This window comes from Labeo rohita, chromosome 18 (assembly GCF_022985175.1).
Source record: "Labeo rohita strain BAU-BD-2019 chromosome 18, IGBB_LRoh.1.0, whole genome shotgun sequence".
Lineage (NCBI taxonomy): Eukaryota > Metazoa > Chordata > Actinopteri > Cypriniformes > Cyprinidae > Labeo > Labeo rohita.
Genome location: NC_066886.1, coordinates 4,395,450 through 4,412,600, shown reverse-complemented (window position 1 = coordinate 4,412,600; position 17,151 = coordinate 4,395,450). Strand labels below are relative to the sequence as shown.

The 17,151-nt window shown below is 34.8% G+C and overlaps 1 protein-coding gene across 1 annotated transcript in view; it reads right to left on the bottom strand.

Moving 5' to 3' along the window:
• Positions 1 to 16,703, bottom strand: part of ptprq (protein tyrosine phosphatase receptor type Q) — a 52,285-nt gene extending 35,582 nt beyond the window's left edge. The window contains exons 1-19 of the mRNA XM_051135510.1: positions 16,504 to 16,703; positions 15,773 to 15,883; positions 15,321 to 15,462; positions 14,938 to 15,195; positions 13,629 to 13,846; positions 13,376 to 13,556; positions 12,609 to 12,899; positions 12,242 to 12,526; positions 10,304 to 10,573; positions 9,965 to 10,225; positions 9,488 to 9,618; positions 9,060 to 9,189; positions 8,179 to 8,332; positions 7,989 to 8,095; positions 6,935 to 7,032; positions 5,790 to 5,955; positions 5,407 to 5,667; positions 3,919 to 4,079; positions 464 to 578 (exon numbers count right to left, since the gene is read on the bottom strand). Of these exons, the coding sequence (XP_050991467.1) occupies positions 464 to 578; positions 3,919 to 4,079; positions 5,407 to 5,667; positions 5,790 to 5,955; positions 6,935 to 7,032; positions 7,989 to 8,095; positions 8,179 to 8,332; positions 9,060 to 9,189; positions 9,488 to 9,618; positions 9,965 to 10,225; positions 10,304 to 10,573; positions 12,242 to 12,526; positions 12,609 to 12,899; positions 13,376 to 13,556; positions 13,629 to 13,846; positions 14,938 to 15,195; positions 15,321 to 15,462; positions 15,773 to 15,883; positions 16,504 to 16,593 (3,430 nt within the window). The 5' untranslated portion in view covers positions 16,594 to 16,703. The remainder of the gene's footprint in view (positions 1 to 463; positions 579 to 3,918; positions 4,080 to 5,406; positions 5,668 to 5,789; positions 5,956 to 6,934; positions 7,033 to 7,988; positions 8,096 to 8,178; positions 8,333 to 9,059; positions 9,190 to 9,487; positions 9,619 to 9,964; positions 10,226 to 10,303; positions 10,574 to 12,241; positions 12,527 to 12,608; positions 12,900 to 13,375; positions 13,557 to 13,628; positions 13,847 to 14,937; positions 15,196 to 15,320; positions 15,463 to 15,772; positions 15,884 to 16,503) is intronic.
• Between the last annotated feature and the right edge of the window lie 448 nt (positions 16,704 to 17,151).

Sequence of the window (17,151 nt, the reverse complement as noted above, 5' to 3'; positions counted from 1 at the left end):
ACTGTATTCATAATAATATCACAGTAATATTACAGCATAACATTTTCTATCTTAAATTTGTAGTTTGGGGCATTTTTTTCTTAAAAACAGCACTTATTTATTGGCCACTGTGGTTCCATGAAGAGCTTTTAACATTCATGGAATCTTTCTATTGTTCCTAAAAGGTTCTATAGATTATTAAAAGAAAAAAATGGTTCTTTTAAGAACTTTTCACTGAAAGGTGCTTTTGGGAAACCCATAATAGTTTTTCTAAAGCATCACTGTGAAAACCTCCGTTTGTAGCTCTTATTTTAAAGAGTGTTTCCATGAAAATAATCTGATGCTTTTACTTGACTGGTAAAAATCTCAGGAGGCAGTCCAGAGAAATATATATGAGCTATGGGGAAATGCACATAAATAATGGAGAAATCATATTTTTTATTTAAAGAGGACAGTGGTTTAAGAATGCAACACACAGACTTACAAGACTCATTAGTGGTGACGAGTATTCGGCTGACAGGTGAGCTGAACCCTGACGAGGCCACTGAATTGACCGTCACAGTGTATGATGTTCCAGGGGTTACACTGGACACTTGAGCCTAAAACACAGAATATACACAATGTATATACAGGATACAATGTATGTGACCTTGCACCACAAAACCAGTCTTAAGTAGCACAGGTATTTTTGTAGAAATAGCCGAAAATACATTGGCTTCTTTTATGCCTTTTATGCTAAAAATCATTAGGATATTAAGTAAAGATCATAGTCCATAAAGATATTTTGTAAATTTCCTACCATAAATATATCAAAACTTAATTTTTGATTAGTAATATGCATTGTGAAGAACTTCATTTGGACAACTTTAAAAGGTGATTTTCCCAATTTTTATTTTTTTTTTGTTGCACCATCACATTCCAGATATTCAAATATTCAAACAAACAAAGATTATTTTTTCATCTTTCAGATTATGTATAAATCTCAATTTTAAAAAAAATGACTGGTTTTGTGGTCCAGGGTCACATATTAAATCTATAAAAAATTGGCAGGTGGCATTTCGAACACTGAATAAAATATTCCATTTTAATTCTAAATGCAATTATAAATGGCACACAATTCTGCTAATCTTGAGAATTTAATTTGGTATTTTATTAGCATTCACATGGTTTAAAAAGCCTGCATAATGCATGTAATGCAAAACAAATCCCATACCAAACAAATATGCAGCTGACCTGCGCAATGATAAAATCATGTTTTGTTGTTATGTGTTTTGTTGATGGTGTTTAGTTTGCACCTTAAAGCTCAGGGTTTTCAAAAAAATAATTTTTTTTTCTAGAAATACATTAAAAAAAGCTTATTTTGATTTAATTATTGCATTTTATATTATTGAATAAAGTATACATTTTTAAAATGTGACCCTGGACCACAAAACCAATCAATGGGGTCCATTTTTTGAAACTGAGATTCATACCTATGAAAGCTGAATATAAATAAGCTTTCCATTGATGTATGGTTTGTTAGGATAGGACAATATTTGGCCGAGATACAACTATTTGAAAATCTGGAATCTGAGGGTGCAAAAAAAATCAAAATATTGAGAAAATCGCCTTAAAGTTGTCCAAATGAAGTTCTGAGAATTGCCATATTACTAAACAGAAAGTTTAGATATATTTACAGTAGGAAATTCGCAAAATATCTTCATGAAACATGATTCCTCATGAAACTTAATATCCTGATGATTTTTGGCATTAAAGAAAAATCTGTAAAAAATTTGACGTATACAATGTATTGTTGGCTATAACTACAAATACACCCGTGCAACTTCTGACTGGTTTTGTGGTCCAGGGTCACAAATAATATAGCCAGCAAAGGCTCATTTTAAGGGCATGACAAAGCTTGCTGAGTCACGTCTCTTCTGTGAAGACTGAAGCATAATACACTATACAATAAACCTCAGGTAAATGTCAGCACAAGATAATCAACGAACCCCAATTTGAATTTGATCGGATATATAAATGTGACTCTAATAGCACTGGCTATGCCTGGCTGAAGACAATGACTAACATTAATCAAACACATCGCAATACTTCCCTAAAATACCATCATGCATCAAACTGCCTTCAAAAGCATCTATATACCATTAATAATACATGCACCTCAGACACTCCCACAAAAAATCATAGCATGATTCGTTAGCATGCACTTTAAATGATATGCATTGTTGACAAAAGTTTGAAATCATTTGTTCATAAACATCATAGAACAAAAGCATCTCTTGTGGTTTTCTGTCACGTGTCACATGTTCAAAACACAAGGTTTGTTGAGTTACAGGCTAAATTACCGTATGTGATGTCACACCATTTGTTCCAGAAAGACTATAGTCTTATCAGATCTGAGGATAAAATAGCCTTACAACACCAGGTAAAACAAGATAAGACTGCAAAATCGAATTCACGCTTACACGCATTACATAACCTGTATATATGCATAAGCCACATGAATTTCACTACCAATAAATACTAAAATGTCAACTATATAAACCAAGTGGCATTTGCTGACAAAGCTTTCCTCAGAACTAATTTCACCCTTCTGAGTCAGTGTGCAGTTTAACTAGCCGATCCCAAGATGCAGAAAATTCACAAAAAGCATCTAAATTTAAGTAAATGGCAACTTTTAATGAATGTTCTACAAAATAATGCCTTAGTGAATAAAATGTCAAATGGAAATGCTTTCCAAACACACGGTCCCGCACAAACCAGTCAATACACAGTGATATTTATCACACACTCAAGTCTTTGTTTGTGTGCCAGTATTGTCGTGTTCCTTCATTCTAAGAAATGCAAGCCAGTTCAAAAATTCCTCTAAGGTCGTGTGGCGTCTCACCATCTCACCAGCTACCACCTGTGTCTCTAACAGAACACATTCTGTTTGTTTTAGCAGAAGAAATCAACCTTGCAGGGTTGAACATTTCAGAAAATGACAAAATTTTCACCCTTTAAGTTCCTGTGTTTGAATTTTCCTTTGAAATCATTCATATCACTGAAATTGATTTGAATTTTAAATGGAATTTGAAGGACAGGATGATTTTACTAAAATTGCAATTCCAAGATTAAAATAAAATAAAATAAAATAAAATAAAAACTTCATTTAAAAGCATTTGGGTTAAATTTAATTCTGGGAAATAATTCTGACTTTCTTAATGTTAATAGAAATCAAAAAAATTCTATAATGGCATTTCAAACATTGATTACAACCATCCTTTTTAACTTATTTCTTTAAACATTTCTATTTGCTGCACAGCAAAAATTGTGCAGAATTTACTTTGAAACAAATTTCACTTAAAAATTGCTAGTAAATTTCACAAATAATTACAAAGAAATTTCAAGTAACACACCAAATTAAATGTGAATGTAAATTCTGCGGTTAGAATAGCCAAAATAGTATTTTCTTGTAAAATGTAGTCCAATAATCTTCAAAGAACTTCAAAAAAAATTTTTTTTACAACATGCATTTCAAATTCAATTTCTGAATGACACAACTTGACTATTTAATTTGCTACATGGTTAAAAAGCCTGCATTGTGCATGTCATGTAATGCAAAACCCATGCAATGCAAATATGCAATTAAAGCCTACCTGGACGTTAGCAAGGCCCGTGTACAGAATAACCAGCAGGGGCAGACAAAATGGCATGATGGCCCCTCACTAAGAGAGAGCTGCTGGATGGGTGAACGGGGTACCTAACCAGTGGTATGTGGGTGATCAGAAATACCTTCCACCACTATTAATGGTCTTCTCTCTTTCTTTTACTCTCTCCCTTGTTCTCCAGCCTCCCTCCACACACTCCGCCCAGCTGACACAGATACTCTTCTACCTGACACCTGGCATACGGCTGCGGGAGAGCAGTGACTCAGGTGTGTGTGTGTGGGTGTGTGTATACCTGGATGCTGCTGTCTGCTGAGGTGGTGATGTTGATATTGCCATGGTCAGGATGCAGTTGGACCCGGTATTTCTTATCACATCCAGGTGATGCCAACCAGTGGAGTGAGAAAGCACGAGGTGACACGCTTATCACTCGCAACCCCTCAGGACTGGCAGGGACTGAAACACACAGATTTTGGTTTTGCACAATAAAAATAAACATGCAAATGCATGCACACAGTATAGGCAGACATCTGCTCAAAATTTCATTCAGTTCAGTACACTTTAGTTATATTATAGTTAGTGCAGAACGGTTCAGTTTTGCTCAATCACTCAACCAAACATTATTTATATAGCACCTTTAATGAAATTCAAAGTGCTTTACAAGTGTAAACAAGAAAGTGACATAATACAAGCTTAACAGTAAAAACGTTGATAATATGTACTAAGTAATTTTAAAAATTGATTCACTGGTAACACTTTACAATAAGGTGTCATTTGTTAACATTATAATAACATGAATGAACAATGAATAATACATTTATTACACTATTTATTAATCTTTCTTAATGCTTAGTTAACAAAAATACAGTCGTTCATTGCTAGTTAATGTTAGCTCACAGTGCATTAACTAATGTTAACAAAAACACCTTTTTTTTTTTTTAACAATGCATTAGTAAATCCTGAAATTAACATTAACTAAGATTAATAAATGCTGTAGAAGTATTGTTCATTCTTAGTTCATGTTAACTAATGTAGTTAACTAATATTAACAAATGAACCTTATTGTCAAGTGTTTCCAATTAATTTTGGTTCAATTCAGTTTGATTCAGTTCACTTCAATGCAGCTAAACCAAACCAAACTTAACTAAGCAACCAAACTAACAGGATAATTCAGATTAAAAAATTATAAAAATAATTTTATAAAATAAATATTTCAGTTGAATTCAGGGTTATTATCATTATTATCCTATAAAACATTCCTTAAATAAAATTATATTTTAAAATATATTTAAAAACTATTAACTATTAAATATACTTTAAAATATATTTAAAATCTTATTTTATTTCAGCTTTTTTTCTCACTTTCATTTAAAGTACCAAAACAACTAAAACTAATAAATAAAAATAAATGAAATTTAAAAAATGAAACTAATACAACTAACAAAAAAAGACAATAAAATTAGTAAACTTTCACTAAAATTAAAGTGAAAACTAAATTTAAAAAATCTACTTAAAAATATAACAAAACTATAATAGTGTATCAATGATGCTTAAACAACCCTGGTTCAATTAACTGAATTTAAATTTCATTTACAGTTAATTTTAGTTTGGTTCAATACAGTTCAATTAAATGAATTTCAGATATTCATAAATTCAATGCAATGTGAATCAGTCTTGTTCAATTCAAATTGATTCAGACTGATTCAATGAAAGCTTCAAATGTCAGTTTTACAGGTATTAGTACCTTTAATTGTGCAAAGTGCATTGTGGGTAACAGTCTAACCTGTATGTATTGTGATTGTGGCGGCAGTTCCACTGCTGTTGTTTCTGAATCGTTTTACAGTGGTGTTGTAGGAGCAGCCGTTCCACAGGCCATTGACAGTGACTTTCTGCAAGTCTGGACTCACATCTAATGTCCAGATCTGAGAGCTATTACTGATCATCACTCTGTAAAAATCAAAATGACCAGCGACTGGTTCCCATGACACAGTGGCGGACGTCCCGTTGATGTAAGACACTGAGATTGAACACACACCTGCTGGCCCTGGAATACAAAAATTAGATGAGAAAAACAAGAATGACCTTAATTGTTAATATGTGTTTGTATTTGTATTTGAACATAATTCAGGGGCATTGCTTCAAAAATATTGACTAGAAGATTCTTACTAGTTGAGATGTTTTGGGATGTGGTCTGGCTGAAATCTGACCCCAGGAAGGACTGGATCTCAAACCTGTAATCACTTCCTGGGGTCAGGTCATGAATCCTGACACTATTGCCATGAAGATCAACCTGGCGCCGCAGAGGGACGTCACCCGCAAGGCCATATCGAAGCTAAAGAGGATTGAATGAGAAGAAAACAAGTAAGCAACAGAAATAAAATAAGGAAGAACGCATTAAATTTAATAATTTATGTTACAAAAGATTTCTATTTCAAGTACTGTTTTGAATTTTCAAAACAAAGTATCATGGTTTGCACAAAAATATTAAGCAGCACAACCGTTTTAAACAAATATTACAAAATATTACAATGATTTCTGAAGGATCATGTGACAGTGAAGACTGGAGTAATGATGCTGAAAATTCAGCTTTGCGTCAAAAAATAAATTACACTTTAAAATATATTAAAATACAAAATAGTTCATATTTAAATGGTAAAACGTTTCACAATATTGCTTTTTTTACTGTATTTTTGAACAACTTTGGTAAGCATAAAAACTACTTCTTTAAAAAACATGAACAAATCTTACCAACCCCAAACATGTGAATAGTAGTTTAAATAAAATAAACAAATTGTGTAAGTAGCTTAGTCAAATTAAGATCTAGAACGCTAGCAAGGCCAATCTAAAACAAGGTGACAATGGAAGTTGTAAGATCATTACAAAGTCACTTTTGCCCAGGATATTCCAGGGGATTTACATTGTACAAAAAGCATCTTTACATCATACACTCAAATACCTTCCTTATCTTTGTAAGCTACAGTATAATGAAGGATTGGCGCTCATGTATTATGAGAAAGGCAGAAACCCGAGCACACGGGGCTACAGGGTGTTGCTAGGCTACATTTCAGCTGAGACAGTCAGTATGAAAGTTTTAACAGGTGTGTAAAGGCCCTAACACCAGTCTAGTCATGTTTAGAATACACACAAACATGTAGTAATTCATTCCACATAACGGCATCAACCTTCTAGCCAAGTCAGTTGTTAAAAACAAATAAACAAGCAAAAACCTAATACTAAAATAATACGCAACTACCAAATCCCTACACAATGTGGATCTCGAAGCTGATTGGATGATCAAAAAGTCACCCTACCCTGTAACCATCCACTTTGCCCGGTGGGTGTGTCCACATCACATACATGCTGCTCACTTCCTGTTCAATGAAAGTGAGCTCGTCAGGAGGTTCTGGAACTGAAGTATAAAAAAGACAATTTTAAAAACAAGTGTATGAGTTTACGGCTCTGTTCCAATTCCCGCTGAGCTGCCTATAGAGATGACATTTAAAGGGATAGTTCATCCAAAAATGAAAATTTTGTCATTAATAACTCACCCTCATGGGCTACTACTGATGCTCCAGATTAAATAAACACCAACAACAGCATGCATTAAGAGCCGGGGGGTGAAAACTTTTTGAATTTGAAGATCAGAGTAAATTTAACTTATTTTGTCTTCTGGGAAACATGCAGCTATCTTCTGTAGCCTCTAATGGGCAGCACTAAACGAAACAAAATATGATATTTCGGCAAAATAAGAAAAACGTACACATTCTGTTCAAAAGTTTTCATGCCTTATTTTTTTCTTCTGGAGTGTCACTGAGCGTTTGAACCTTCTGTAATAGTTGCATATGAGTCCCTCAGTTGTCCTCAGTGTGAAAAGATGGATCTTAAAATCATACAGTCACTGTTGGAAAGGGTTCAAATTCACAAAAATGCTGCAAAACCAAAGAATTTGTGGGACCTGAAGGATTTTTCTGAAGAACAGCAGGCAGATTAACTGTTCAGGAGAAACAAGGGACTCATGAAAAACTATCACTAAACAAAAAAACAGATGTGGATCATTCGGGTAACAACATAGTATTACGAGTCAAGTGTATGTAAACTTTTGAACAGGGTAATTTTTATAAATTACTATTATTTTACAACTATTATTTTCTCGTGTAGACTAAACATCTTTTATGTGAAATATCTTATTCAGGTCAGTACTAAATAAACAACAACATGCAGTTTGTATGATCCCTCTTATTTTGGTAAAATAATTAGCATTTTGCAGATTCTGAAAGGGGGATTGTATACTTTTGACCTCAACTGTATGTGGATTTGTGTGAGTCAGTAAGTTTAGTACTAATCTATAATTGTAATCACACTCACGTGTGTTTGCATTTACAGTAGCAGGTAGACTTTGCCTGTCTCCGCTAACACTGCTCACTTCAACAGTATACACACTTCCAGGCATCAGGTTGTCAAAGTGATATGTTCTAAAAAGAGAGAAAGCCACAGTTCAAACCTCTTTCATATAAAAAATGAAACTTCAGGGTAGATAACTGATCTAAATCCGCACCTGTCATCAGACGCACTTTGATTGGTCTGCAGGATAAAGGTTGAGTTTCTGATGGACAGGATGAATGAGTCACAGACCCCCCGGCCGGCCCTCCAGCGCACGCAGAGAGACGCTGATGTCCTCTGCACTGGCAACAAGGTGACCGGACTGGGAGCTACAAAAACACTCAAGGGAATTGAACACAAAGTTATCGGTTAAAAGGTAAAAGTTAGAACAGGCTCCTATGGTCATGAAACACACAAAACTGTGATTTCCAGAAAATCAACAGAAATGTCATACATTTTTCTAGCTATGCTCAGCACATCTTAAACAACGTTTTGAAAAGTATTGGTCAAAATGCGCTAGTGAGTGCAAGTATACTACCATTCAAAAGTTTTGGGTCAAGATAATTTAATGCCTTGCAAGAGGTCTCTTATAATCGCCAAAGCTGCCTTTATTTGATCAAAACTACAGTAATACTGTGAAATATTTTTGTACTTTAAAATAGCTGTTTTTCATTTGAATGTATTTTAAAATGTAATTTATTCCTGTGATGCACACCTGAATTTTCAGCATCATTACTTCAGTTGTCAGTGTCACATGATCCTTTAGAAATCATTCTAATATGCTGATATGCTGCTCAATAAACATTTCTTCCCATTTCTTCTTAGTGTTGAAAACTTTTTGAACGATTTTGGAAATTGTGATTTTTTTATGATGAATAGAAAATATATTACACATAGTATTTAAATTTTTTAAATACATTTTTAAAGTGATTTTTCAATGAAAATAAAATAAAATAAAATAAAATTAAATTAAATTAAATTAAATTAAATTAAAATTTCACTGACCCCAAACTTTTGAACGGCAAAGTAGGTGAGCTTGTGTAAATGTATGTGTACCTGCTCTGATAGTGATGGTCACAGCTGGACTGTCTCTGAAAAACTCTTTCTCGCTTCGGACTGAAAAGTTGCATAGCTTTCCTCCAATCACATCTTTAAAAACTACTCTAGTGTCCATTACTTTCTGCACCTAGAAAGACACACACAACAATGTAGTAAACAAACTATTTCCTCCTCATTTCAGTATCTATTATTTATAGACAACATAAAATATTGACTTCAAAATATTCTGTTTCATAAAAATGCTAATGGTGATCCCACTGGTGGTGGAATGGAATTAGGAAATGTATTTCTTTCATCAAACTTTACACTGTATGAGGTCAACATTTGCACTTGTTCAGTCCAGAAGCTACTATCTGACTACCACAAAAATTTTATAGAAACACAGACATCATACACAGGATGTGTACTCACACACAGGATCGTACCATGACAGTATCAGCGCAGTTCATACACAGTGCCTCATAATGGTGGCCGTCCCCCTCAGCCCCGTCCCACAGGAGCTCTATGGAGCTGTCAGTCACAAAACCAGCACGCACATAAGTGGGAGGAGCCAAACCTGTCAGTAAATAAACAGACATTCAAATTCAGTGCTTCATTAGTTTTCAAGATTATTATTTTCTGGATTTGCTGCAATAAATATGTAATGTAATGTAATCAGGTTATGTGTAAAAGTAGGGTTATTATTATTATAATATATATATATATATATATATATATATATTTTACACACAGCAAAAATTTGGAATCATTAAGATTTTTGAATGTTTTTGAAAGAAGTATCTTATGCTCGCCAAAGACGTTTTTCAAAAACATAAAAAAATCTGACCAATAATTCTACACTTTTGACCAGTATAAAACTTATTTTAGCAATAAGAGTACAAGTTTCTTAAATGTTTTCTCACAGGTCCTCACAGGTGGCACAGCAAAGCCTTCACTGCTTGTGTCTCTGCTGGTCACAAACACATTAAAGTCATACTGCGTTCCTGGGCTCAGGTTGTCGACTAAGAATTTGGTACTGTCTTTGGACACTGGCGTCCAGGATCGATTATTCTGGTAAGTAACGGTGATGCCGTCATAAATGCTGTTTCTGGGCATCTGCACAAAGAGCTCCACAGAGTGTGTGCCAACTGTGTATGGAATAGCTATATGGATGCTATCAGGTTCTGAAAGAAGAATCAAAAATACATATTATCAACTGATATGGGGGAGACATGAAAGATAAAACCAGAAATGAATCATACTTAGAGTGTGTTGTATGGTTGTCAGGACACTCATGTTCCTGCCCTTCACTGCAGCCACGCCCACTTCATATGTCCCACCTGGTTTGAGCTGTGTAAGAGAGATGCAGGTGGAGCCATTCACCCAGAATTCTCTAGTTTGAGCCTGATTTGTTTGTGGGAGGAGCCGGATGTAATATTTATCAACTTCCTCATCCAGTAAAGGCCACCAGCACACAGTCATGTTGTCCAGGCCCACAGTGTTAACTGAGACCATGCGTGGAGGACTAACCTCTGAAATACACACACATCAACACAAAAAACATATGTGGATCTCAATAACCTGCCAAGTGAAAACCCAAATGATTAAAACCCAATTGAGGGGGAATTCACTCAGAATTTGCATGCATTGTCTACATTGCTATATCACTACATTCAGTATTAAAATAAATAAATAATTAATAAGGTAATTATGCAAAATAAGATGTCAGAATTAATGCTGATTATAATCTGCATGAGCAATTAGCAAAGGGTACAAACGAAATTTGCCAAACCTTTTTTTCCTTTCTTTCTTTTAATACGTTTAAATGGTTTTTTTTTATTAACATTTTGTCTGATACTTATAAATGGCTAATATAAAAAATTCTATACGCTTTTGTCTAAATAAAAAAAAAAAACACTACAAATCAATTGTTTGGCAAGTGAACTATGGCATCACATAATGTACCATGTAAAAATTTCATCATTTTAATTTTTGCTAAGGATTACATAGTGTTATGTAGTGTTCATATTAGGTTTATTAGTGTTTTTTAAATGCCATTAAATAACATCAGATAAAGTATTAAGCAAACATTATGGCTAAGTTAATCAAAATATTAAAATATGAAAAATATATGTGCACAATTGCACATATATATGATATAATTAATATATTTGATATTTTGATATTTGATATATAATTAATATATTCTGTTGATATCATTTGAACTGTGGTTGGTACAGTTAACATAAATATGTTATAAGATTGTTTTGGTAACATTCTTATTATCTTAAAAACATTATTTCTGAATGTTCTCTAAACAAAACATCACTTTTTTAAAAAATGTTTTAGAAAAAAAAATTTCACATGCAAACATCAGAACATTAAATTATGGAACACTGTTTCTGCCAGTGAAAAAATAATAAACTAATAAAAAAAATTAATTGCAACCTTTTATCTCACAATTCTGACATTTTTCTCAGAACTGTACAATATAAACTCACAAATGCAAGTTATAAAATCAGAATTGTATGGTATAAACTCACAATTGTGAGCTATAAAGTCAGAATTGTGAATTTTAATCTTGCAAATCTGATTGTTTTTCTCACAATTGCGAGTTTGTATCTCACAATTCTGGCTTACTTTCTTGCAATTTTGACTTTTTTCTCCGAATTTTGAGATACAAACTCGCAATTGTGAGTTAGAAAGTCCAATTTTAAGGGGGGGTGGGGCTGATGTTTTTTAATAACTTGTAATTGCGTCTTATAAAGTCAGAATTGTGAGATATATCCTTATATCTCCCAATTCTTAATTTTTTTTTTTTTTATCTTTATCAAATCAATCTATTTTGCAAACATTATGGAATTGTTCTTTAGTAATAAAATTTAAAACAAGTTACTTGTACAAGTAGTAAAATAGAAACATTAGACAAACTTCCAACAAAAAATGTTTCAGGAAAAAAGCGTTCCATGAATGATCTATAAATTATGTTTTCGGGCTAATGTTTTGTGAACATTATTAAAAACCAGATACTTCGAAGAAATGTCCCATTACCCTCACTGTAAGTTTGTTTGCATATTAGCCATATGTTTGAATATTAGCCATATGTTGATAAGAAATATGGTTTTGGACAGATATATTGTACGCAAAAGTGATTTCACCCTTCAATATCTCCTACACACTTAATTTGTTGCCAAACATACCTGTAATAACAGTCACAGACAAACTGTCAGAGCTTTCCACACCTTGAGCTGTGACAGACAAAACTGTGATCCTGTGAGCGTGATACGCCTTCAACCCACCAATCACAGCGCTCTGATTCATCTTGTCCAAGCGAATGGCATGGCCTCTGCCAGAGGCTAGATCCACCCAGTCCAGGATGTATTGCTCAAACTGAGCACTATGGGTAGAATCAGGGGCAGTCCAATACAATGCAATCTGAGTGGATGTGACAGCTGTCACTGAGAGATTCCGAGGAGGATTTGGCTCTGCAACACAATAACAAAACAGTTAATGTCTGGGTAAACTATTACTTTAATGTATTTTGATACTATACAGGTAGAGACTCACTTGTACTGACAATAAAAATGGGTCCAAGTGTTTGAGACGCCCCGCTGGGGCGCGTAAGAACGAGTGAGAAATGATAGACGTGGCCAGGAGAGAGATTTTGTACTCTCACTGTGTCTTTAGTGTTTGTGAGTGCCATATACGAGATGGTTTCATCCTTTGATTTATCTTTTAAATGTAGAGCAAGCTTAAATCCAGCAGATAAATCCAGGTGAGATACGTTAGACCAGATAAATGCTGCTTCTGTCTCGCACACACTCTCCAGATACAGCCGTTCACTGCTGTTCTGCACCACTGTAACAGAAACACACAATTAATATAAACACAACTCTCAAATAACATCTTGTCAAGATTTCAAATATTTCAAAAAATCCAAATAAATAGAGAGAAAATGGAGACTAAGAACTTCCAATTGGCACATCTTTAATCGTATTCCACCACACCTTACAAACTCCAAACCTCCAGAGCGATAAAAGAGCGACCTCCAAGCTATACAGTATTTGTTAGAGCGTTTCTCTGAAAATGCTCAGTCCTGACCAGGCAATGCTTATCGCACAGCTTGATTTATCAAAACAGGACATATTCCTGGACCAACATGCTTTGCTGGTCCAGGAACAACATTCCTATCAACCCAATGAATCCTGACTCCAACCCAACCTCTTTTTCCAGTAACAACAGTAGATGTTGATCGAGGAACATGTCCTGCTTGTGTAAATCATACCCCACTTATCTCAGTGAGCGTAACTGCACTCTGCATCTCCTACACTCACATTCTTCTTGACATATGTAGGGGAGCTGCTGGTAACACGGGACAGTGGTGAAGAAGTATCCCGCTCCGGTCGCATTCTTCTGCATTGCAACACAGCCTGTTTGACTGGGAGCAAGCGATGATGTCATTTCAATATTTAAGTTGTAGGTAGAGCCATCCGCCCAGCGGAAGTCACCTTCTGTCTGTGGATATTAAACGTTTCAGTATGCAACAAAAAACTATTCAAACAGTGTCTATGCGTGTTTGCCATGTACCTTATGGTCATTCAAAGCTGTCCACAACAGCAGAAGATGGTTATAGGACTCTAAGAAGGATATGATGGACAGAAACTCTGCTTTTGTCTTTATGTTGGCCAGATGTGACCCTGGGGTCGAGCTTTCACAGGCTTGCTGTGCTCCAGACCATGACATGAATCCTGGGTTTACCTTATAACAGCTCCATCCCACAGCAAGCCAGCCAACGGGACACTGACCTGCAGGAGGAAGTTACATTATAAGTGTTCATGTGTGTCTTTATATGTTTTTATTAGGGCTGTCAGTTTAACACTTTAACTTAATTAGCCAGTTTTAAAAAAAATAAGGTGCAGTTAAGGCACTGGCCCCGCCGCCAGACCCATATGACATTTTATATTTCATATAGTTGACTGTTGAATGCAGTTGCACCATGAAATGTAAGAAATTAGTGCAAAAAATAAATGCCCCTGTATGTGTTTTGTCTCATATTTTATATATTTCACATATCACACGGGCAGCAAGAGCAATATGACAGAAGTGCTGATTTTGTCCCGATCTATCACAAGCTGTAATAGATGTGAGTTTATGACAGTTCAGTAAATAAGAAGTTGATATTGTGTTATATTTTAAACACAATATTGTGCTTTTGCTTAATTTTGCAGAGAATATATTACCTTTAAAGCCATAGCTGAACTGTTGTGCATCTCAGAGTACAGCAGTGTTTCCGAATGAATCCGCGTTTTGAACGAATCGTGTGAATCAATGATTTAATAATGATAAATAATTCTTTCTAAAGCTACTATTTATAATGGCTACTTGATACTTTTTCTTTTAACATATCTTTTGCGTATTTTCACAGTCAAATTTATTTTGTGATTAATTAATCGACACATCATGTAAATAATTAGATTAAACCTTTTAATCAACTGACAGCCCTACTATTTAGATCTATCTTCTTAAAATGATTGTCTTTCCAAATCAATACAACTGACACTTTTTCATAAAACAAAAGTGATTTATGTGATTTATTTAATCAAATGTATTATATGGTCTCAAAAAATTCAAAATGATATTCATAATGACCATAAAATTAGCACAAATATTAGCTTGGCCAATTGGTGGTGCTATAAGAGGGGAAAAACATAAAAATGGCTATAACCGGGCAACCATTTGTCCTATCAACATGTACAGTCTTGGTCTGAGAAACAGTCTGAAAGTAAATTATTCACTAAAAATCTCATGACAGTTTAATTCATAAATATTGTAATTTTTTAAATTGAAGACATTTACCTTTACATACACTACTGAGCATATGTGTTTGTGCACATACCTGTCTTTATGGCAAGTTGTAGGCTTTGTGTAACATTAATTTGGAGACGAGGGATGAATGTTTTCTTTGTCACATTGACACTGTAATGACGTCCAGGCTGTAACCCCGTCATCTGGTGAAATGGCTGAAAATGGGAAGTAACCCAACACTGCTCATCCAAACACACATCCAAGACATTTCCATCATCTAACGTTGGCCAGCTGAACACGGCAGTCGTGGATGAGACATTCACGCATAAAGAAGAGCTCAGAAGAGGAACTAAAAACAAAAGAGTATTAAAACACAGCCAAAACAAAGAATCTCAAGAACAAAGAATATAATTATACTTAAAAACAAAACGATATGTGCATTTGTGTCATTGGAGCTTCTGTTTTTAGTGTTACCAAAGTGGAATGTCTTGGTATCCAGCAGTTCTGTGTCATTGTATGATTGTAGACTGAATTCCAGCATCTCAGACGTCTGCGGTGCTCTGAACTCCGTCACACACTCACACACGTTATCACACACTGCAGTACTGCTCAACAGCTGACAGAGGGGGAGAAACCCAATTAATTAAACATATTATCATGTACACTCTTAAAAATAAAAGTTCCAAAGAGGGTTCTCACAGAGATGCCATAGAAGAGCATTTATGGTTTCCCCAAAGAACCTTTCAATAAACAGTTTCTAAAAAGAACCATTTTTTATTAGCGTGAAGAACTTTTGATAATCTAAAGAACTTTTTGGAACTTTCAAGAAACTTTTGTGGAATGGAAAAATTCTCCGGCTTTTAGAAGTTCTTCATAGAATCTTCATTTTTAAAAGTACGTGAAGAGGGACTCTGTTTGCTTCTCACCTTGTTTCCCAATAAAAGTGTGTAAAAATGATCTGTCCGAGATGGAAAACACTGAAACGCCACCTGAACATGAACAGAAGATGGACTTCTGGAACACTGAAGACCGAAAGCCTGTGGAACAACAAGTGGAAAGAAAAATCTATGTTGAGTGCAGATTAAACTCTTTCTATCAAGCTTTAATATGACAGCTGTCTTTTAAATCAACATGAAATGACGTTCACAAACATTTTTTGCATGTATTGCATTTCTGAGTGATTCGTTTGATGATAAGCGATCAAAAAAAGAGACTAGCATTCCAACGGTAAAACATAATATTGCAATAGTACATTTCAGTTTGTCGTCACTGAATTACTTTTTCAGCCTTTGCAAAGGCTGCACTGTCTAAAACAATGATAAAAAGCTTCAGTATTTGGCTAATGATTGACATTTCTGGCCTAAAAAATAATTTCAGATGTGAAACAAGTTACCGGATTGTGATAAAACATTGCAAAGACAAACATTTTCTCTTTTGAACAACATGCATTGATGATAATGGCACAGGAACTTCTGATTTCATGTTTATGTTATCAAAGCTTCTAACACAAACAACATTTCGTAAATAACTCTTCAACTTTTCTCAGAAAGCCATGTATCTTTTTTCCTTCACAGCAATTTACAACAGATAAATGCATTTTCCTTAACTGGAAGATGATGCATTGCAATCTAATGAATAAGTTTGAATGAATTATTACCTGAAAGAAGTGCAGAAGTTGCCAGAACAATGCCAGAACTTTGTCCATGGAGCTCCATCCCATAATTAAAGTGTCTATAGACGACACCATATCCTTAAAGCAAAACACTGAGCTCTTTAGCCTTGCAGCTTGCACTGTAATAACAACCTACACTACAATAGTATGGTCAGTCAAACTTCAGCAGCATCCTAAAACAGCCTTTGTGGTCATAAGAGCACTCCGTGGCATCTTAGAGCAAAAAATTTGGCTCAGTTCAGTTTACACAAAAAATACCCCACATTCCTTGAAGGACACGCCTCCCCTGCCACTCCAGATGCCCATGCCAGCATCTTACAACATTACAAAACCACACACTAGAGGATTGAACCACACCTCTTCCCAAAAGCAGCTCTGCGTCTCATTCATTCAGATCAGATAGTCTCTCCACCCCATAGTTTTCTTTTTTTTACCTAATCGAAATAAGCAGGTTGTCAAGCACGTGGGAGACACGCAGGGTCAGTCGCAGAAATACTTTAAAAGTTTAGAAAATAAAATCCCGCACTAGCACCACACTCCTACATGCATTACATCACTGAGCGTAAAACTCAAAACAATTTATATTAGCTATCAAGAATAAGTCATTAACACACATTATGTAATGTTTGGAAT